This window comes from Miniopterus schreibersii, assembly GCF_964146895.1.
Source record: "Miniopterus schreibersii genome assembly, chromosome: 4".
In the NCBI taxonomy this organism is placed as follows: Eukaryota; Metazoa; Chordata; class Mammalia; order Chiroptera; family Miniopteridae; genus Miniopterus; species Miniopterus schreibersii.
Window position 1 is genome coordinate 22,925,775 of NC_138105.1, and position 23,663 is coordinate 22,949,437.

General features: G+C 41.7%; 1 protein-coding gene across 1 annotated transcript; it reads right to left on the reverse strand.

The window, feature by feature from the left end:
- Nucleotides 1-381: 381 nt before the first annotated feature.
- Nucleotides 382-13,852, reverse strand: TXNDC15 (thioredoxin domain containing 15). Its single transcript, XM_081136705.1, has 5 exons — nucleotides 13,354-13,852; nucleotides 5,333-5,814; nucleotides 3,506-3,669; nucleotides 1,495-1,625; nucleotides 382-1,099 (listed from the first exon to the last, which is right to left on the reverse strand). The coding sequence occupies exons 1-5, from the start codon at nucleotides 13,661-13,663 to the stop codon at nucleotides 903-905; spliced, it is 1,284 nt and encodes a 427-aa protein (XP_080992831.1). The 5' UTR covers nucleotides 13,664-13,852; the 3' UTR covers nucleotides 382-902.
- Between the last annotated feature and the right edge of the window lie 9,811 nt (nucleotides 13,853-23,663).

Below are 23,663 nucleotides of genomic sequence, written 5' to 3' on the forward strand. Positions count from 1 at the left end.
GCAATTTATCATCATGTGATCAGCTGTCATACCTGAATTTAAGAGATCGTTTAGAAATAGCTTTTCAAAAAGTTTGTATAAATTACATGTTATCTGTTTTCTACATGTATCCTAAAACTAGACTAGAATAAACTTGTGGGCAAGAACAGTGTTTTATATTTCTTTTGGCCCTCACTAAACCTAACACAGTGCTAACATTTTAAGGTTCAATTAATACATGCTGGTTAGATAACTATGACTAAAGTTATGCTTTAGCACAGAACTGATACTAAAAAGCTTCAGTTATGATAACATATACTTTCTCCTAACATCTGCCTTACCCAGAAAAAACTTCTTAAACCATTTCAAATTCTTTTAGTGAAATTAGAGATCACAAAAAAACAGGATATTTGACTCGTTTTATTTTCCCATCAGTTGCTACTTACAAGGTCACACATCAATTCTAGTTTATTTTTCCCATAACACTTTCTTGCTTAAAGTCTGAGAGAGAAACTGCAAATGAACAAAAAAACAACCTTCTAGACATTTAAGGAATCAAGAGTTTTCTAAAACTAATCTGAAAGTCCTATTCTGCCTCCTATATAGTAAGCAGATTGTCACTCTACTCATTTTTCCACCAAAATACATCTTCACATTTCAAACTGGATTCTCCCTTAAAATACTGGATTATGTTCAAGCAGTAAAAACAAGAATGGTGAATTCTGAGTATTTTTCCATTTGCTTATTGCAATACTAGTTAAAACACCAGTTTATAATTTTTTTTACACATTCAACAATTCAACGAACACATGATTCTTCGAAGTTGTAAGTCAACTCTTCACTGGAGAAAATGTATGAAATTGCAGCACTAATTTCTGAATGAAGGATTGAGATTCCTCTTTCCAACTTCTTTCAGTCCATCCCTACTCCGCATGTTCCTGCTCTTGGCCTGGAATTAGCCACCGAATGCTCTCAGTTCGAATGGTAGCATACATAATAAAACTAACTAGGAAGAATAAGGAAAATACAAGCAACCAGTCCACGCTTTTCATCAAAGTGCTGGGAAGAGGGCCTATTTGGTCGGCTTGAGTTACCACCACATTTTTCTTGGCTTCTATACCTGCAAGAGAAATCAACTGTTTCAAATCAGATAGAAAACACACCCTCTACAGATCTTTCTGGAGTATTTTGCATGGTATGTAAATTTTATACTCAAATGAAAAATGGATTTAAAAATTAATATCTCCAGGTGTATGGTATGTGAATTCTATCTCAAAGCTGTTTTGTTTTGTTTTTTAAAGTATCTTTAATCATTTTAAAATTACCTATTCATGTCATGCTTGTTACTGATTGGGAGACATTTAACAGGTGCCTAACAGTTCATTAGAAGAGAAGTTTTACATCTCATACCAATCTTAAATCCTTCACACTTAAATAGCAGATCAGAACCCACAGAAGGCACATATATCCCCAGCAATAAAATGTCATCTTCTACAGTGTATTACTTCTACATACCTGTCTGGTTAAAAATGAAGATTTTCAGTGTTTCCAATGTTCGGTCTGTATGATTAAATCTAGCCATTGGTTTAGCTCCTTGAAATAACAAGATGTTTGGAACAGCTACAGTGCCAAACCTGGTAGATAGGCTACAAGGAAAGGTCAGAAAACCTGAATTAACAGTGGGCTTTCTCACACAATTACCATATGAGAATGGATGGCAATAAATGAGACAAGATCGGTTTTGTGTGGAAGTTTCTGATATTCAAACTCCAAACTTATAGTTGTTTCTGATCTCCTTCCTTATGGGTCATGGTTGAAGGCATTTCTGTTCTGCTGAGGTGCTTTCTATTACAATATGGAACTACACATGACATAATTATTCACTATGTAAATTCCTAACTGCCAGATCAAAAAATTCTACCTCGTGGACAAAGCACACTGTGTCAATTTACTTGACAGAAGACATTTCAAACTCTCCAGAATGCTCACCTCCATCCCTCATAAAAGATTCAACTTATGGTAAGCAATTAATTTGGTAAGTTGGCACAAAGAAATCTATGATCTAACAAACACACCAGGAAGTTCACAATTAGGGCAGGATGATTGAGAAGTAATATGACCTGTGAGGTTTTGTTTCACCTTTATATAATACAGAGCAGTGGTATGAGCTCCAAATCAAAACACTCTGGGTTCAAGCCTCAGTTCTGCTACTGAACCAAGTAATCTGTGTAACCTGCAGATTACTAAACCTCTTTAAGCTTCAGTTTCCCCCATTAGTAATACTGGATAATCAGGATTTTTCTTTTATAAACATGCTGTAACTTAAATATTAACATATGAGACAAGCTCATGTCCCACACCAGCCATATAATAAGAACAAGTATCCTTTATTCCCCATAATTAAGGTTCCATACCAGACACTGATAAAGATGCATAGAGATGAAGGAACAAAGCAGATAAAAGCCTGAAGGAAATGGGGGTTGGGGGTGGGGGTCACAGTACCAGACCCAAAACCAAAGAGAACAGGTGCTGGAGCCAGCTCTGCCGGCCTGGACGCAGTGGAGGGCCCACTCAAAGCTGGACGTTAACCTGGACTGTCCTTTCCATCAATCTGTTCTCTTAGGCCAGGCCACTTAGATATTTCCATGAAGCCCTGTGAGAATTACTAATTTGTTGGGCAATGTCTTTCTTAATAAACAGTTTCAGTTTCAGGTAAACACTGGCAGTTACCTTTCTCACACCAAAAATCATTAGAGCACAAATTAATCAAGTTTTATTCAACTTCATTTTTACCACCAACCTGACGATCGTCCAACCTTTCCAAATTCGTTCACACACAAAACTTTGTTGTGACCTGTTAAGGAGCATCTGATTTAGAGGATGAGGGGTGCACACAGTTTATAACCCAGGCACAGTCACAATATTTAGGGGAAATGTATACTATCTCAACAGAGTTCTCAGTAACTTATTGAACACTTAAAAAAGACAAAAGCCCACTGAACAATATACAAATCTAAAACAAGGATAAAAGTCATTTTAAAGGGCTAAATTAATTCATTAAATTGACTTATTGAATGTCTACTAAGGCATCTTCATGCATAAACAAATGTAAGAAAGAAGGAAAGAAAGAAAAGAGAAATCCTAAGTAGACAGAATGGGGATGCTGAGAGTTAGGCTGCTAGGGATGGGGACCTAAACTGAAGATGAAAGTCACAAAGGAAGATCCTACTTGTGATGTGATTTTGCTAATTCATTCTGGCCAGGATCCTAGAAAGTCCTCCAGCTGCTCCCCTGCCACCACATAAAGAAGAGTCCTCCTTCCTCAAAAGGGGCCTCTATAAAGTGAGCCATCAGCATCCTCAGTCAACATTCCTCACTACTCACTTGCATTTGCCTTTCCCTTCCTTCAATCCCTTTGCAAGGCTCACAACCTGCCTCCTCTGCTTTTCACTTAACTAATTAACACCTCCAACAACTGCCATGTCATCTCCAAGGGTGAGATGGAAACCCATCCGAGGGAAGATACCTGCTATGCTGAGATGCATCCAGGGCCAAAAAATGAAGAGCTGGAAATGCCCGGGGCAAAGAATTAAAATGAGGGGCCAAACTGGCAGAAAATCGGCACCAAGGGGTATAAAACAGGACTAGCGTGCAGTCACTACCGTTGGGGTTTAGAAAATCCATAAGGTCCTGCGGTAAAAGAAACAAGTGTTAAAGTCAGCAGTAAATGTACACTTTTCTGGAAGGATACCCAAGAAAAAGGACAAGGAGGGGAGGGTGGGGGAGGAAGAAGACCAGTGTATCCCCTTAAAAACTTTTGGATTTTGAACCACATACATCCATCAGTCAGCAGAAAAGTACTATCAAATGACAAGTTATAAGTTTTCCTCTGAGCTATTTAATATTACTGTAGAGCAATTTTGATATTTTTCATAATTTATCCATTCAAATACTAGGTACTCACAGGGTACAGGCCACTGTCCCAACCTTTGAATTGGACATCTCACACAATCTAATGGTATTATTAAAGCATTGTGATCTCAGGCCCAAACTATCATCTCAGTAGATCCCAGTCTGTACTAAGCAGTTGTATCAATGTATTTGGCCAAAGGTTAGTTCAGGTCAAAAGTGCACCACCATCCCTGCCACCACCCTACCTCAGACTGCTTAAACTGCTCTATCCTGGTCATGTGTGTGACACCTGTGAGACAAGTTCCGCAGAGCTGAGGCACGGTGTTTACCAGGCACTGGGGGACGGTGTGAGGCCAGCGCTGACCCTGAACTTGTGGGGGGGCTACATGTGCTCAACACACCATACATGCCCTCATTTTAAAAAAGCAATCACAAGCCTGGCTGGGTGGCTCAGTTGGTTGGAGCGTCATCCCATACACCAAAAAGGCTTTGGGTTCAATTCCCGTGTGGGGTGCGCATGGGGCAACTGGTTGATGTTTTTCTCTCACATCGATTCCTCTCTCTCTCTGCCTCTCTCTCTAAAATCAATAAACTTAGCCTCAGGTGAGGATAAAAAAAAAAAAGCAGTCACAGCTTTCAGAGATCCGACTTCTCTGCATTCATGCTGCTATCTGACATAACTATCCTACAGAAAGCTATCAGTCTTTATCCGGGTATTTTCTTTGGAATCACTATTTACCCAACTAGCTGGAAGAGCATGGCTGGGTTTAGGACAATTGTTGCATCAGTCACTCAAGAGTAAAAACTGGATTCACACTCTTTGGATGAAAAAACTTTTCCTCAGTATAACATACTTCCCAGGGGCATTACTAATCTAAACACTGCTAAATTACGATTTTAGTCATTCAGATTTTTTTTTATAATTCAGTTTTTTTTAACTGGCTTCTGTTATGATTCTGATGTCCACTGGGATTTTTATCATGAAGCTTGGCGGTGAGACTACCCCAAGGATGACTAGGTTGAAGTTGCCAAAAAAGCATAATGGACACTAGTTATATCCATTCTCATGATGCAGCCACTGAACACTATCCTACTTACAATATGATGAAGATTACCATCCTCGCCTGGCTCGGCGTGGCTCAGCGGTTAAGCGTCGGCCTAGGATCCAGGAGATCAAGGTTTGATTCCCGGTCAGGGCACATGCCCAGGTTGCGGGCTCAAGCCCCAGTCGGGGGCGTGCAGGAGGCAGCTGATCAGTGACTCTCTCATTGATGTTTCTATCTCTCTCTCTCCCTCTCCCTTCCTCTCTCTGAAATCAATAAAGATATATTAAAAAAAAAAAAAAAGATTACCATCCTTCATTTGAAAGTTTATGATAGAGTCTTATATCGAAAAACTGATGTGCTGAAAAGAAGAAAAGTACTAAGTCATTTTTTATTACCTGTGACATATTTAAAATTTTTAGGGTGAAATTTTCTAGCCCGGTGACATTTCTCTCCTCGCAGTTGACCTTGGGAGATTTCTGGCTGTCGGTGTGATTGGAGTCCTCTGTGGGGGCCGGGTCAGCTTCCACTGCTTCTGGCTCCGTGTAATCCTCCTCTTCTCTATCTGGGATGTTGGCTCCAGCGCTGTCCAGAGAAAAGAGGCTCTCCCGAAGGTCGTACCCAGAGACTTCGTTCCCTCCAGCCTCACAGGTACCACCAATAGGCTCTGAGCTCAGTTTGTCTTCAGCTTCCCCAGGAATCACAGACAGCATCACCATGTGGTCGCCTTCGGTGTCCAGCCCCAGCACTGCATCGGCCTCTTCTGCTGACATGTCCGGGCCCATTGGGCCATGTGAGGGCTCCTCTTCACTCATGTACACAGCCCCCATCTGGAGAGCAGGGGCAGGCTTCTCCCCTGACCATATGTGACCACTTTCCTCTGCAATTAAAGCATGCCAGCATGTTCACAGTCATATTTGACTTCCAAATACATGAACCCCAAAGAATTACAGTTCTCCTCAAATATGAAATTTTCCCCTACAGAGAAAAAGGCTATCCTTCCTATTAAACTACCAGAGGGCCCCCACCATTCTCTAGGTCATGAAGAAGGTCTCAAGGAGGTACTAGATTAATGATGCCAAATAAATAAGTGGACAAATACATAGCTTCAAGCAAAACCTGCTGCTTACCATGTGAATTATAAGTAAAAACATTCTGGTGGCCACCCACTGAGGAAATATAATATAAACATTTTAACATTTTTGCTTGTTTGATAAGAATAATATCCAAGAAAATGATGATGCCCTAGCCAGTTTTGCTCAGTGGTTAGACCGTCGGCCCTCGGACTGAAGGGTGCCCCAGGTTCGATTTCAGCCAAGGGCACGTACCTCAGTTGCAGGCTGGATCCCTGGCCCCAATCAGGGCGCATTTGGGAGGCAACCAATCGATATGTCTCTCTCACACCGATGTTTCTCTCTCTTTCTCTCTCTCTCTCTCCCACTCTCTCTGAAAAGCAATGGAAAAAATATCCTTGGGTGAGGATTAAAAAAAGAAAAAGAAAATAATGATGGCTTTATGGAAGATTCTACTATGGCAAAGCACAGTTGCACACATTATAACAGTTCTGTGAGATAGGCAGGACAAAGGTTATTACCGCCACTTAACAATGACCAACTGAGGCCCAACTGAGGCACAGAATGGTTCAGCATAATGCCCAATGGCACGCAGCTAGTAAGAAGTGGTCTAGGAGCAACCAGCAGTGCAGGAGCAGCAGGAGGGAGAAAAGGAGAACTCTCCTCCCACTTTGGAGCCACTAGCTAGGGCAACGGTAAAATGCTCAGATAAGAGTCCTGGGCAGTCTTGTATGTCCATTTAGCAACCTCCACTCATCTCTCTAACAAAGACTTCTGCCCTCCAACTCTCATTAACTCAGCAATAGCTGCCAGACTCTATGCCAGGCACTGACTAGGGGAAACAAATGAGGCCAGCTGCACCACACCAGCTCACCATGTAGCTGGGGAGCCATCAGCTGGGTAAAGAACTCTGCCAACCCACCAGCATGTCACCAGATCATGAATAACCAACTAGCTACAGAGCTAGGGAGGGATCTGGGAGCTTCCTAAGGTATACACATTCATATAAGGTCTTAAAGAATATTCCCATAGAGATCGGCAGATTCATTCAGCAATTGAAAAACATTCTGCCTCTGGCTAAGATGTAGTAACAAGGACAAGATCTGCCCTACCTAAAGCAAACCAAAGAACAGTCAAATATGTGAAACAACAGTTTCAGAAGACCAGTTATCAGGCAATGAAGGGCAGTGATCCCTGAGAAACAGGAAGCAAATAAGGAGAGCCCTACAACTGATCTAGCTTACTGTCTGAGGGAGTTCCCACTGTGATGTGGGGAGGGGGAACACAGGCAGAGCCCAGAGGACTCAATGAGTTGAGGAAATGGAGCTGGGGGTAGGAAACCAAGGAAGGTAGAGTTTGCATGAGAGAATACTGGAGCTGGGAGACCTGCAGGGCGCAAACTCTGGAGATCTGCAGAGGGGCCCCTTCAAGTAGACTGGTCAGCACATGCATGTGACTACCCAAAGCCAGGGAAAGAACCATCCAAATGTATTAGAGGCAACGGTACCCATCACTCACACAGAGCTGGGAATAGTACCTGTACCCACCAGCTAGACTGGAACACCTCATATTTCGTGGAGCACTTGGTAGAGTACACAAAAGGGGCTTGCCTCAGTAGTGGGGCACAATTAACCCTGAAGCAAGTACAGCTCTGCTCCTATCTAGCAAACCTTAAAAGCAACGGTTGAATTGTTTTTAGCAGCTTAACTTTCAGAGGTTAACCTTAACTGCACTCCAGAACAAAGTTCAAGAACATTTATAGGAATACTAAAATATACAACACTCATCAAGGTGAAATTTATATCTGGCATCCAATCAAAGATTTTGAGGCATACAAAGAAGCAGGAAAATATGACTCATATTAAGGAGAATAATCAACCAATTGAAACTGACCCAGAACTTGCACAGTTGTCATATTTATTAGACAAGGATATTAAAACAGTAACTGTAACTGTGTAACATGAGTTCAAAAGTTAAGTAGATAGCCCTGGCCGGAGTGGCTCAGCTGGCTGGAGCATCATCCCATACACTGAAAGGCTGCAAGTTCAATTCCTTGTCAGGTCATATACCCAGGGTTGGGTTTGATCCCTGGTCAGGGTGCGTACCGGAGGCAACCAATCGATGTTTCTCTCCCTCTCTCTCTCCCCTTTCCTCTCTCTCTCTAAAATCAATTTTAAAGAAAGATCCTCAGGTAAGGGTAAAAAAAAAGTTAAGTAGATATAGAAACATAAGATAATTTTTAACTTTTTTTTTTAAATCCTCACCTGAGGATATTTTTTCCGTTGCTTTTCAGAGAGAGTGGAAGGGGGTAGAGAGGGAGAGATGAAGAAAGGGAGAGATGGAGAGAGGGAAGAGGGAGAGACAGAGACAGAGACATCAATGTGAAAGACACACATCAGTTGCCTCCTGCACCCACCCCAACTAGGGGCCGGGGATTGAGCCTGCAACCGAAGTACGTGCCCTTGGCTGGAATCGAACTTGGGACCCTTCAGTGCTCAGGCTGACACTCTAACCACTGAGCCAAACAGGCTCGGGCAGAAACATAAGATAATTTTTTTAAATTGTAATTCTAGTGATTACAACTACAATGCCTGAAATGAAAACTACATTGGATGGGATTAATTTCAGATTAGACATTGCAGATGGAAAGAGTAGTGAACTTAAAGGCATAGCAATAGAACCTACCAAATTAAACATACAATGAAAATAAGTATCCAAAAAATTAATTAAGAGCATCAGTGAGCTGTGTGACAACTTCAAGTGGCCTAATGTACAGACAATTGGAGGTTCTGAAAGACAGTAAGTAGTAGGGGGGACAGAAAAAGTATTTGAAGAAATAATAACTTTAAAGTACTGAAAAGAACAAAATTATAAAATTAGAATTCTATACCCAGCAAAAATATCTTTCAAAAACAAAGGCAAAATAAATACTTTTTCAGACATACAGAAGGTGAAAGAATTCATCACCAGCAGACTCACATGACAAGAATTTTAAGGGAACTCCTTCAGGCAGAAGAAAAATGATACCAAATGGAACATGGATCCACACAAAAGAATGAAGAGCACTGGAAATAGTAACTACATGGATAAATACATACAATTATTTTTGAAAGTCTAGTTATGAAGGGGGACAAGAAAAATGGGGTAGTTGCTATGGGCCGGCAAGGGGCTAAGGGAGGTTTCTGTTTTGGTTTTTAGGACATAGGAGAAACTTAAAGTTATATAAAGCTAATGGGAAAGCATGTAAGGAGGAAGAAGTGACAATATAGGTTAGATATGGCAGAGTACAGAGCTTCGCTAGCAAGGTGGAGCTTTGACAAAAGGGGCTGGGTGCCTGGGTAAGGAGCTCTCTACAAATCTGGTGGGGGTGGGCTCCACATTGGTGGTGTTTCTACAGCCTTTCATTGATTAGCATGTACTGCTTGAATAATCAGAAGAAAAAACAAATTTTTTTGCTGGATTGTCCACAAGACAGAGCAGGAAATGAAGCCAGAGAGGCTAGAAGTCTGGAGAAGAACAAAGTAGTTAACCCTACTCCCAAATGCCCAGCTCTGCAGAGAGCTGCTCTCTCTGAACCCAATCAACATTCCAGGGCCAGTCAGTACATGGAGACTGCCAACAGCCTGACACAAATTAGAATCTGGTTATCTCTAATCTCCCTTATACAAAAAAAGTATGGATGTCCCCACAGAAAATCAAAAGAGTCTGATTGATGCAGAGAGCTAGTATTTTAAGTTCAGGAGTTTTCCCCCCTGTGAAGATACTTAAGTAGACAGTACAGATTAGGAAAAAATAAATCATATGGCCTCAGGTACCATTGTTTTCATTTAGGCATTAGGAAGAAAGAAAACACTGAATTTTTCCACACTAAGATAGAAATGACCTACCATTCAAGAGCCACTGAACCCTCCCATGGTAATGTACCTTTAAAAAAAGATTGTTTCTTAACCTAAACAAGCAGATTGTGGCTTGATTTATGCATAAAATGAAAATTATTGCATTACTGGCAGCAAGGAAAATGTCTGGAGAACAAGGGTGGAGGCACCATGTGAACTCTGCTGGGGAACTCTAGCCTAGGTCAGCTCCTTCTCACTGTTCCAGTTTTTCTCAGAAGGCTACCAGCAGCAGGTTTTATCACAATGGCTTCTATGGCAGGGGAGCTAACTGTGCAAGGCCAGAAAACAGCCAGGGGTTGAAGGGGCAGCAACCTATACTTTCCACAGGAAATACTCAGTGTGAGCATCTAACAGGTGGAGAAAATACCACTGAAATGCAGAAATTCACAGTGCTACTGTGCAGATTAAATGAGAAAAGATGTGTATGGTGCCTGGCACATAGTAGGACTCCATAAATGGCTGCAGTGATGATAGTGATGATGATGATGATGATGACTGATGTTTAGAAAGAGATGGATAGGCATCATAACTAAGTTCTATTAATTCCTCTGCTAAATACATTCTGGATCAATCCACTTCTCCCATCCTCACTCATACCCCTCAGCCAAGGCCACAGCCATCTCTTACCTGGACAATTGCTGTAACTACCTAACTGGTCTCTGCGGTTGGCCCTCTATCCACCCCCCACCATTCCAACCCTGCTTCTCACAGCAACCCAACTGGAACTGAAAGTTAAAGATAAATCTAATCATTTCACTCCCCTGCTAAAATCTTTTCAATGACCTCCCCCTGCCCTGTGAATGAGTCTGTGTTCTATAGCATGGATACCAGGCTCCTCATGATGTGGCCTGTATCCACACTCTCAACTGGTGCCACCAGGCATTTCTGGTCCCTGATTATTCATTGTCTCCTCCACCTTCCTCAGAGCTGTCCTGAGGGCTGTTTCTCTGTCAGAAAAGCCCTCTACCCCCTCTTCTTCTGGCAAATCCGACTGATCCTTCAGATCTCACCCTAAACTTCACCTGTGTGAGATGAACTTCACCTTCTCTGACCCTCAGACCAGAGGGGCCTCCCATTACAACATCCAGTAATGCCCTGGAACTCATCTTGAAGCATTTTCCACTCTTGTAATTTACTTATTTGTAGCCATTTAATGCCTGCCTTCCCCATCAGGCAGAAAGACAGGCCTGTTTCTCTGTCTGCTCACCACTGTACCATCAGTGCCCAGCACAGTACATGGCATATGATGGACACTCAGTAAGAATCTGCTAGTTGACTGTCTAGTGAGGACAGGCATGGGTGTGTTGAAGCCAGGAGTTACCTCCCATTCCTTAACACCTTGACAACTGCCACTTCCAGTTGTTAATCTGTCAGTGATGTCCACTGCAGAAAAAAACCTTGAAATTGGTTGTGGGGCTAGGTGAAAAAGGTGAAGGGATTAGGAACTACAAATTGGTAGTCACAAAATGGTCCCGAGGATGTAGAGCATAGGAAACATAAGTCAGTACTATTGTAATAACTATGTACAGTGCCAGATGGGTATTTGAAATATCAGGGGGGACCACTTTGTAAAGTATATAATTATCTAACCATTACGCTGTACACCTGAAACTAATACAAAACAACTGAATATAAACTGTAATTGAAATTTTAATTTTTTTTAAAAAGTCTGAGATTTTCAGCCACCCTGAAAAGAAACCAGCTGGTGAAGGTTCCTAGGTCCTTACCCCATTCACAGCCTGGCCATGATGACCAGTGACCCACCCCATGACTGGTGTTATCCTCAGGTCTACATGAATATGACCCTGACTGCAAGGTAGACTCCCTGAATGCAACAATAAGTCAGTCCCCTGAATCAACAAAGAAACAGAAAGCACATTTAACTTGGATAATTCGAGGAAAGCTCATAATGGAACCACCACCATGTGGACTGGGTGTAGAGAAAACAAAAACTGATAAACTCCAGGGCCAGTAACAGTAGAGGGTAAACCAGTTACCACTGATAGGTCTTAAGTGGCCAGAGGCCACAGTCACAGAACCTTGAAACAGCAAGGACAGACTTTCAGAAGCTATGACTTCCAGTGGAGGGACAAAGCCAACCTGCGATAACCACTGAGGGAGGAAGCTAAGAAAATCAATCCCCTGACTTCTCTCTCCCCTCATTCCAACCCAAAGGAAGCCAGAAGGCAGAAGAGAACATTGTTACTGCATACAAGGCAGCTACTCAGGGTACAGAGCAGGATGGAGAAAGCTTGAGAATGATCTGGGAGACAAACAGAAGACATCCGGCACATGCTGTCCCCTTTCTGAGGCTGGAGGTTAAGGGTAGTGACAGAAGGGTAGTACAGAGATTTAACTGTGAAATCGGGCAGACCTGGGCTTCAATCGTGGCTCCTCAACTCGTGATTGTTTGACATTGGCAAAAGTCTTATTGATGCTGCGTCTCAGTTTACTCATCTATAAAACAGTGACGATAACAACATCTACTTCACAAGCATTTAAACATTAAATAAGATGATGCTCATAAAGCCCTAAGCACAGCACCTGGCCCACAGTGAGTGCTTTCATTAATGGTAATTCTGTAACTATTCCTCAGCTTTCTCCCGGCTCAGCAAGTCTGCTGCTCTGCCTTGACCAGGATACCCAGGGAAAGACCTGCCTATTCCCGTTTGGAATGACAAGCAAGGTCACAAAGAGTGTGGACTTTGATAGGACCATAAGAGTGGGGTGAAAGAGCAAGGAGAGGAAGGCCTCCACTCCTGGACCCAGCCATGCCTCCAGGGTGGCTGCCCTCCCAGCCTGAGGGGTCCCTGAGAGCATGCCCTGGGGGGGGGGAGAAGGGGGTGTCTCCTGTGTTTCTGTCATCTGTTCTTCATACAGGCACATGAGCAAGAGTGAGCTTCTTAAGAAAGTGGTAGAGCAGGGTGCAAAGTAAAGCGTGGGCTTTGCAAGTCAGAGAGACAGGCTCTGCCATTTTCCAGACGGGCAAACCCAGGCAGACTGCCTGGCCTCCCTGAGCTCCCGGTCTCCACCAGGAAAGGGGAGTTAGGAAAGAAACCTGGCTCACAGGGTCGCTGGGAGGACCGCGTGAAACAAGGAAGGGAGGCGCTACGCTCAATTCCCGGCTCCTAGCAAGGGCAGCACCGACGCCGGCTCTTCGTTACCATTATCACGACGAATAACAAAGTGCCTCGGTGAGCGCTAGTACACGGTCACTCCCGACTGACGGTCGTCTGCTGAGGGGACCTGAACGTGACCCGGTCACACCGGGCCTCCCCGCCCCGCGGTCCCTCCCAGCGCGGGCCGGGATAGGGGACCCCTATCCCCCGGAGGCGCGCGCCGCGGGCCTTCGCGCAGGTAAGACCGTCGCCCGGACGGGCCTCCACTCCGCCCCGTCGTGTCGCGCACCGCCGCCTGCCGCCCCCAGCCGCAGCCCCGGCCGGCACTCACCCTCCTGGCCGCGGGCGGGAGGCCCCAGCACCCACAGCAGTACCTGCCACCAGCCGGGGAGCCACATGGCGCGGGGCAGCGGCCGGGACCACCACCCAGGCCGAAGGGCAACCGGCGAACGACGACGCGAGTCGCGCTCCCGGCCGGCGTCAGGCCGAGGCTGGGCAGCCCGGGAGCGCGGGCGCAGGCGCGGGCTCGCGCCGCCATCTTGGAAGCTGGCAGCCGCCGCGGGCGCCATCTTGGTGTCGGGAGGCTTGCCTCTGGCCTGCGCAGTGGCTTCAGGGCTCTTTAGGAGGCAAACACGAGACATTTCATGTCATCTCGAGCTTTCCAGACCCCCAAATCCTGGGCGGGGGTTCCAGCAGAGACCCGTGGCACTCTCGCTATACGGGCTTGGTGGGGTCTGGCTGCTGGCGGCACACACGGCACCTGTCATGGGCTTTATTCTCCCGCCAGAAGGGCCCGGAGGCCTCCTCCTTCCAATGCCCCATCTAAATGCGGATCTTCCAACTCCCGCCCCACCCCTGCTACCCTACCTAGGGTTCTGGGATAAAATACAGGATGCCCAGTTTACTTTGAATTTCACAGAAATAACGACTAGGTTTTTACTGTAAGAGACGTACCAAAATTCAGATGTAACTCAGTGCCCCATAATTTTATTTGGCACATTGGACGGTCCTAACCCTACCTGCCCAGGAAGAGAACCGAGGTCTGCTGGATCATAGTCGATGCTCAACCACTGAGTCACCCAGGCGGGGCTGTGGAGAATATTTCTGAGATTATATGAGTCAAATTGACAATTGCTGGGATGCAAAATCTCAACAGATTAAGAAAATGCTCTGGAGAATGGCAGTTTTGCAGCTCATTTTATACATTAAAATAAAAGGAGGGGAGCTAAGGAGGGTTACATGAAATTCCTGGGTGGTAGGTTAGGGCCGCAGGAGAAAGCAAAGCTGGGAAATCTGCGAGATTGGAGAAAGGCTCAAACCCAGACACACATACAGCAGAGAGGTGGTATGTGGATTAAATGAGATGTAAAGTGATGAGCACAGTTCCTGATGCACAGTCAGCACTTCAGAGTGGAAGCTGATACTGTTTGGATGATATGATTCCAGTGGAGTAACCATAGGCCCCTTGCACGCCCATCACAGATTGTTAGACCAGAAAGATGCATCATCAATCTGACTCCATGGATGATTCTTATATTCTAAATAGGCTGCCATGGTTTTGCTATAATAAATTCTTAAGTGGGTCCGGGAGTATCTGAGACAATGGACAACATGGGCAAAAGAGCCCACAGTTCTGGAGTTGATCACTACAGTCATCACTTGGCTACCTCCCTCCCTCTCCTCCTTCTTTAACTTACTCTCTCCCAGTTACCCTCCTCTGCACCCAGTTGGAAGACGCATGAAAAGCCAATGGGACAGAGGATTGAGGGACTTACGGTTAATGAAAAGGAGGCTGATTTGACTCATCTGGACACGCCAATGTGGATGCCCTGTCCTTACTGCTCCTTCATTATGTCCTTTCCCTCCCTGTGTTTGCACTTTGGCTGTTCGTTTGGAGAGAGACACAGATGTTGGAATTGTTTAATAACTACTCAATATATGCAGTCAGCTGGCTAGAATGCACATTTGACTGCCTCGCCACCAGGTGGCACATACACTTATTTTTGATGAGCAAATTGCCTTCAGGCTTGTCTTGAAACTGATTTTATTTTTGTGGAGTGTTGTTGTTTTTTGGGGGGGGGGGGTGTAGAGTTGTCATCATCCTCTTCTTTGGCTTAAATGAAATCTGTGCACCAACAACATAGGACCTGGGATTGTTCATACAAGAGTCTGATAACAACTGGAATTGCCATGCACAGCTACACACAGGCACTCCTGGGGTTTAGTTTGTCTCTCTTGATAGGTTTACCTAGATTATTTTAATGTGATGAGTCACGAGGACCTCTCCTCTCTTTCTCACTTCCTCCCTCTCTCATCAACAGGCAAATATTTACTTTCGTTTGGATCACTGATTTTTAATAGAACAGATAACTTCATTTAATTTTATATGAATCTGAAGAGAATATTTCAATTAATAAGTCAGTACTTTGGGCATATATTCATATAGTTTTATTCCAAGCTCCTTTCCCATTCTTACCATTTTAATGTTATATTTTGATGGACTTAAGTTGATCCAACGCACTCGTTATCGTTTCATCAATACTGGCTATTCTTTGTAGTTATAACAAAAGGGGATTATCTTGAGCTCCTTCACTAATTCAGTATCCTCCCAAGATATTTAAGAGTTGTGTCCTGAAAAACAGGGTAAATCACAGCAATGTATAGTAGAGAAAACTGCTAACTGCCTGAAACTAATAAAAAATATTGAATGTAAACTGAAATTGAAATATTAAAAAAAAATAGTAACTACAATTAAAATAAAACAGCTACCTGGTATAATCACAAGAATAAACCTCAACTGTAAGAGGAGACCTCTACATTTCTAATGTGGGTACTAAGCCCTTGGCATTTATGTTTTCATTCAAGATGGTTTTCTCCCAAAGATGTCATTTTTATTTGACTCATTAGTAAACTGAAGCACAGAGAAAATGGCTTGGTGTCGCATGGGGAGTTTATGACAGAGGTAAGGCTAAAATAACAATCAAAATCCAAGATTTTTTGTTTTGTTTTAAATTTTTTCTTATTTGTTGATAAAGGATAGAGGAAAGGAAAGAGAAACATCGATTTGTTTCAATTGTTTATGCATCCATTGGTGGATTTTTTATTGAACTTACTGGAGTGACATTGGTTAATAAAATTATACAGATTTCAGGTATACAATTCTACAATACATCATCTGTATATTGTATTGTGTGTTTACCACCCCAAGTGGAGTCCCCTTCCATCACCATTTATATCCCCTTTACCTTCTTCTATCTCCCCCTGCCCCTTTGGTTGATTTTTGTATGTGCCCTGACCAGGGATCAAACCTGCAACCTTGGCATATCAGGATGATGCTCTAACCAATTGAGCTACCTGGCCAGGGCAAGAAATTTTATACTATGGTATACAATCAGTAACTCATTTCATGATATCACACTGTTAATCAATACTTTTGTAATAGCTTATGTAAGTAAATATTAGATTTTTTTTTTAATCCTACCTGAGGATATTTTTTCCATTGCTTTTCAGAGAGAGTGGAAGGGAGAGAGAGAGAAACATCAACTGGTCGTCTCCCGTATGCCCCAACAGGGGCAGGGAATTGAGCCTGCAACCAAGGTACGTGCCCTTGGCCACAGTCGAACCCAGGACCCTTCAATCCACAGGCTGACACTCTAGCCACTGAGCCAAAACCAGCTAGGGCAATAAATATTAGATTTAAATAATTTAACTGTATTTAAAAGCTAATGAGGATACTGTTGGGATAGGTTTAAGATACAGGAGAAAGGATAATCTCTGAGAAGTGGGGAAAGGGATCCAGAGAGGGGAAAACTTGAGACCGAGAAATACCTCCTCCATTGGAATGGGAAGAAAGGATGGGCACAGGTAAGCAGTTTTCTCTGGAGAAGAAAGGTAGTCTGCTGAGAGCAAGCCTGGGGTAGTACTCAAGTATCTAAGGAGAGGGGAGTGAACATCTGAAATAGCCTAAATGCAGAATGGGATGAGAGCTAAGAATACAAAAGAACTTCCTATAGTAATGTTGGGGGTCCAGCTGTCGTCACATAGCAATTTATAGTGGCAAATGGCACAATTAAGCATTTTTCTCCAATAGCATTTAGCAGCCCAGGAATTAATGGTAGCCAAAACTAGCCCAGAGTTAGTGTTTTTCCAGGCTTGTGTGATGGAAAGACCAGGGGAAATTAGTTCAAAATAATGATACTTGCTAATGTTTGTCAGTATAGTTGAGTCTTAACATTATTTTTAAAGGGAAATTTCACAACTTGACCATTTCTTAGGTTTGTGAGTACTTAGTATAACCTAACAATCATTATTATCAGTGTTAATTAGTTATCTGTTGTTGCAGAATAAATTACTCCAAAACTTTGTGTCTGGAAACAGTAATAATATTTATTTTTCTCACATCATTTATGTGGGTTAGGAATTCAGGAGTGGCTTAGCTGAGTGGTTTTAGCTCAGGATCTCTCATGAGATTGCAATCAAGATGTTGGCTAGGGCGACAGTCACTTGAAGGCTTAACTGGGGCTAAAAGATCTGCTTCTAAGATGGCAAGTCGATGCTGACTGTTGGCAGAAGGGCTCAGTTCTTAACCATGTGGATCTCTCCATAGGACTGTTTGTGTTCTCATTACACAACAGATAGCTCTCCCCAGACCAAACAGTGCAAGAAAACCTGCAACATCTTGTATGGCCTAGCCTCAGAAATCACACATCATGATTTCTGCAATATCCTGTTGGCTACACAGGTCACCATGTACAGTGTGGGAGAGGGCTCTCCAAGGACGCAAATACCAGGAAGTGAGGATCTTTAGGAGACATATTGGAGGCTGGCTTATCACAACTGAGCAATAAGATTTTGATACTTATGGTATTAACACTTGATGAAGTTATAAATAATATGAAAATAACATTTCAAAAGCCCCATCCAAGCCATTACCTAATGGTCAGTTACCTACTTATCTAATATGTTCTTCCTTCCCCTTTTGATTCATGGGATCTGATTGTTTTTAGAAGAGCATGAGCTGACAACAGGCTTTGAGAAGTTGCTTAGGAAATGCAAAATCCTAAAGTAATAAATCCCTAAATTTTACTGTTTTTGACACTGTATCCAATGTAGCATTTGGAGATACTGATTCACTAATCCCACCTTCAAAATATTAAAACTGACATCAAAATGGTGACTATAGCCCTGGCTAGTGTGGCTCAGTGGTAGAGCCTCGGCCAGCATACTGAAGGGTAAAGGGTCTCGGGTTTGACTTCCAGTCAAGGGCACGTACCTGGGTTGCAGTTTCGTTCCCCAGTCGGGGCGGTCAGGGCACGTGCAGCAGGCAACCAATCCATGTGTCTCTCTAACATCCATGTTTTTCTCTCTCTCCCGGGCCCTCCCTTCCACTCTCTCTAAAAATCAATGGGAAAAATATCCTCGGGAGAGGATTAGCAACAACAAAAAAGTGGTGACTATAAAAAGAAAGGGCAATAGGCCATACATCTTTTGTTCTAAAAACCGTACGTGCAGTTCTCAAGAAGGAAGATCAAATCATTCAAGTGTTGGACGGACCCTTACAGCCAGGCTTTCCAAGGAAAAATACCTGCATCAATTGACGTTCCTCTTCTTACCCTGCTCCATCCCCACTTTAGATAATTTCAGGTAACTTGAAGGTTAAAGGAGTTTCTCCTGATATTGCGTGGTGTTCTGGTAATACAGATACCCAAAAGCCCAAATAATGGGCAAACTTTACAAATTAAAAAATTCAGCATCTGTTTTCATTTTATTAAGATACTTTGTTAAAACACCTTTTTGAATATATAACAAAAACTAAAATTATCATACTAACATATCCCAAGCACTGGGTTATTTTGATTATATAGCACATAAAATTTTTACAATATCCTTGGTATAGATACGTTACACATTTTAAAAATAAAGAAAATAAGATAGTAGCTTGCTTAAGGTCCCACATTAAATGGCAGAGCTTGAATTTGAACCCAAATCGAAACTGTCAGTATGCCAAATTACCCATATGCATTATTCTCATTTAATTCTCACTACAAGGGGGTTCTAATATATGGTCACAGAAAATATAATTTTGGGTGGTGGGCACAAAGAGCAATATACAGATCTTGTAACATAGAAACCCTATCAAACTGAGAAAATTAACCAAATAGGCAGTGAGTGCCCTGAAACAACACTTAACCAGTACTCAATATATCTATTTGAAATCAACGTTCAAACATTTGACAAGGGCTAGGTCAACAATATCTAGCTTCTGTAAGCAATTGCAACAAAAATACTACTTTACCAAATGCCATGAAAAGAACAAACCTTTGTCCAGATGCTTCTTGTTCTCCTCGGAAAGCTGCTGTGGGGACCGTGGCAGGGGTGAGGGGAGAGGGGAAGAGCTCAGAGGACGCTTCACCAGAGCAGGAACCTGGGTGTGGGCAAGTCGACTGTGTGCAGGAAGGACTGTAATTTGGAAACGAAAGGCATACGCTTAGTGATCTCTCACACTTCCAACGTCTGCTCAGAGGAGTCCCTAGAGCCAGTTTACTAGGAACAGAGCTGACTGGACACAGCACTTCGAACCTGTGCCTTTTTGTTTTCTTTGCTTTCCTTCCTTAGCCCACCTGTCTTTCTTTAAATATCCTTTGTTTACAAAAAAAATAAATGTTTTAATCCTTACCTGAGGATGTGTTTTTTATTGATTTTTTAGAGAGAGAGGAAGGAAGAAAGACGAAGAGATGTGAGAGAGAAACATCGAGTGGTTGCTGCCCTCCCGTAGGCACCCCAGCTGGGGACCGAACCCGCAACCTAGGTATGAGCCCTGACAGGAAACGGAACTTGCGACCTTTTTGGTGTGTGGACGACATTCCAACCAACAGCCACACTGGCCAAGGCAAAAAAAAAAAAAATGTTTAATGTGTCATTGCAGATCCTTTCAAATGGTTTCTGTATTTTGTAAAATAGCAATTTAAGAAACTGGAGGACATTCTTCTAAACCCCATACACCCTAAAATTCAAGGCGGAGCACACTGCTTCCCTAAATTGCTTTGCTAAATCAGAAGACCTTTTTTGTGAGTCCGTAACATCTTGTCATACTAGGGTTATGTCAAAATGATTAAGGAGCCAAAGATGCAACAATTTGAGCATAAAAATGAATAATTTCAATAGCCAGATACATCACGTTAGAATCCATGAGTACATACTGTTACAAAAAAAATTTTTCTTCACTAACCACCTTCAGAAGATGCTGGAGAACCAACTCATTATTCAGAAAACGGGTAAGTAAAAGGAAATAATCAGGCATTTATGTGCCTGACAAGGATTATTTAAGGGTAAATAAATATTTGATGAGGGGAAAGTTTTTAGTATAGAAATATTTGACCTAATAGATAAAGAAACAATAGAGTTAAAAATTGCCATTTTGCAGCTCCTAATGAAATAAAGAAGCTAGGCCAAGATTATCAAAGGCTGAAGTGATGGATAATTTTATGTGTAAATTTGACTGGGCTAAAGGAATAGCTGGTAAAACATGATTTCTGGGTGTGTCTATGAGGGTGTCTCAAAATCCAACACTCATTCATGATTTTTTTTAAAAAATGGACACAGACAATAGTATGGGAAAGTACTAGGGGTGGGGTGGATGCAGGGTGGAGAGGATTAATGGGGGAAAAAAGGGGACATCTGTAATACTTTCAACAATAAAGGTAATTTTTTTAATTAAAAAATTAAATTTTAAAAAAACTTTGAGAAGACTAAGATCAAAAGAAAACTTCCTCAATCTATTAAAGGGCATCTATCATAAACATGTATCTAACATCATACTTAATAATGAAAGACTTAATGTTCTCCCCTAACATCAGGAAAAAGGCAATGATGTCCATTTTGACTATTTCTATTTACCATTCTACAGTAAAACCTCAATATGATGGACTAATTCAGGTGAGGGGGTGTCAGTAAAGCTGCAAGTCATTATATAATAAATTAGGTTTTCCAAATACATGTTAAAAAATTGACAAATTCCCTGTTTTTACTTATGTAGACACATCTGTGTAATTAAAATTATGAATGAAAAGTTTAACTTCATAGAAAAGTTTTCTATATGTATTACTGTAATTTTTAATTTATATTTAATAGCTCTAGTAAATGCTTGCATGCACCAGTTACCACAAGTGAACAAATGCACTGCTGAGGCGTGGCTTAGTGCACAGGGGAACGACACCTGCACGCATTAAAACTGCTGTAGAAAGTCCCGCCAGGAGACAACAGAACCAATTACCGGGCACAATGCAGTGTGGTCACGTATTAATCATTCATCTAACATTGTTAGATGACTCTTGGATTTAAATATGTAGACTATAGTTATAGATATGCAGTATTTATTTACGTCAGCAAAATCACGCCAGTGTATTTTCCAAAATATGGCCTATTTGCTAAAATTTGTTAAAAATAACAATGAATAACAAAAAAAATGTAACCTGTTAATTTAATTATAAGCAAATCTTGGTTAAAAGCATTTTTAAATTAACAGAGTGTTACTTTTTACATATGACATATGGACCAGAAATTTTGTCTGTTAAATCCAAAGTCCGTTAAATTGAGGTCCACAAAATCAAGGGTTTACTGTATTGACAGTTCTAGCCAGTGCAATAAGCAATAAAGAGAAATAAAGGTGTATAGTTTGGATAGTTAGATGATATGATCTTGTACCTAAAAGATTCTATGGCAACTACCCAAAAAACTACCAGAATAAGTGATTTTAGCAAGGTTGCCAATTACAAGATCAACAGACAAAAATGGACTGTATTTCTATATACTCGCAACAAACAATACCAAAGTGAAATAAAGTAATTGCATTCACAATATCATCAAAAACAGTAAACTACTTAAGGCCCCGTCCAGTGAGGCTCAGCTGGTTGAGCGGTCAACCTGCACTGAAAGGTCTCAGGCCCAACGGGGTGTAGCTCAGTGGTTGAGCGTCGACCTAGGATCCAGGAGATGGCAGTTCAATTTCCAGTCAAGGCACATGCCCAGGTTGCGGGCTTAATTCCCAGTCAGGGACGTGCAGGAGGCAGCTGATCAATGACAACTCTCTCATCATTGAAGTTTCTATCTCTCTCTCTATCTCCTTTTCCCTTCCTCTCTCTGAAATCAATAAAGATATATTAAAAAAAAAAAAAAAAAAAAAAGGCCTCAGGTTCCTTTCGCAGTCAGGGCACATGCCCAGGTCTCAGGTTCGATCCCCAGTCCAGTCAGGGTGCATGCGGAGGCAGCCATGACATTTCTCTCTCACATCTATGTTTCTCTCTCTCCCCCCCTTTCACTCTCTCTAAAATAAATAAAAACATACTTTTTTTAAAAAAATAAAACACTTAGGAATAATTTAACATAAGAATTGCAAGCTCTGTACACTGAAAACTATAACATTGCTGATTGAAATCAAGTAAGACCTAAACAGACAAAGATATACCATGATCATGGATTGGAATTTGATGGCACATCTCTCCAAACTGATCTGTAAATATAATACAATCCCTAACAAAATTGCAGCAATACTTGTAGAAATTGACAAACTTACCCAGAAATCTATATGGAAATACAAAGGCTGAAACAAAACAATTTTGAAGGGGATAAAAACAAAGTAAGACTTACTATAAAGCTACAGAAATCACGACAGTGTAGCACTGGCACATAGATCAATGAGATAGACAAAAAAGTCCAGATCTAAACCTACACATTATGGTCAGCTGATTTTTAATAAACATGCCCAGGTAATTCAGTGGGGTATAAATTGGTCACCATGCAAAATACAATGAACTGTGTATATACAATGGGTGAGATTTTTTGATATGTAAACTTAACTAAAGAAAACTAAAGAAACTTTTTTACAATTATGGGACAATTAAGACAGTTATGGGATAATTAGGACAGTTTTAAAACTGTGTACTTGATTACACTTAGGAATTATTCTTTTAAAAAGTTTAATGGTATGCTTATGTTTTAGAAAGTCTAGTTTTACATATATGTATTAAAATATTTTAGGATGATATATGATTTAGAAAATTTTGCTTCAAAATAATTGAGAGGGCTCTGCTGGGTAGCTCAGTTGGTTGGAGCATCAACTTGTACACCAAAAGGTTTGGGTTTGATTCCCAGATGGGGTATGTACAGGAGGCAACTGATCAATGTTTCCCCCTCTTCCTCTCTCTCTAAAATAAAAAATATATATATGAACATTAAAATTATTATTATTTTTGAGGGGGGCAAACTGTAGATGGGAATATAGACCAAAAAAAAGAGATCTTGAATTTTTAATTACTAAAGCTTGGTGACGGTCACATGGAGGGTCATTATACTCTATATTTAGTAAATTTTTTATACGTATGAAATTTCCAAAATAAACAGAATTTTTACAAAGTTGTTTTTTTGGGGGTGGAAGGTGTTTTTGTGACAGTCCTATAGTTACTCAAATCAATCATAATCAGTTTCAGTCATCAGCCATTCTGCGCATGACATACTGAGGATGCATAACACTATGTAGTTATTTTTTTAAGAATGATCTTTTTATTTTATTTTTTATTTTTTTTTAAATACATCTTTATTGATTTCAGAGAGAGGAGAGAGAGAGAGAGATCAATGATAAGAGAG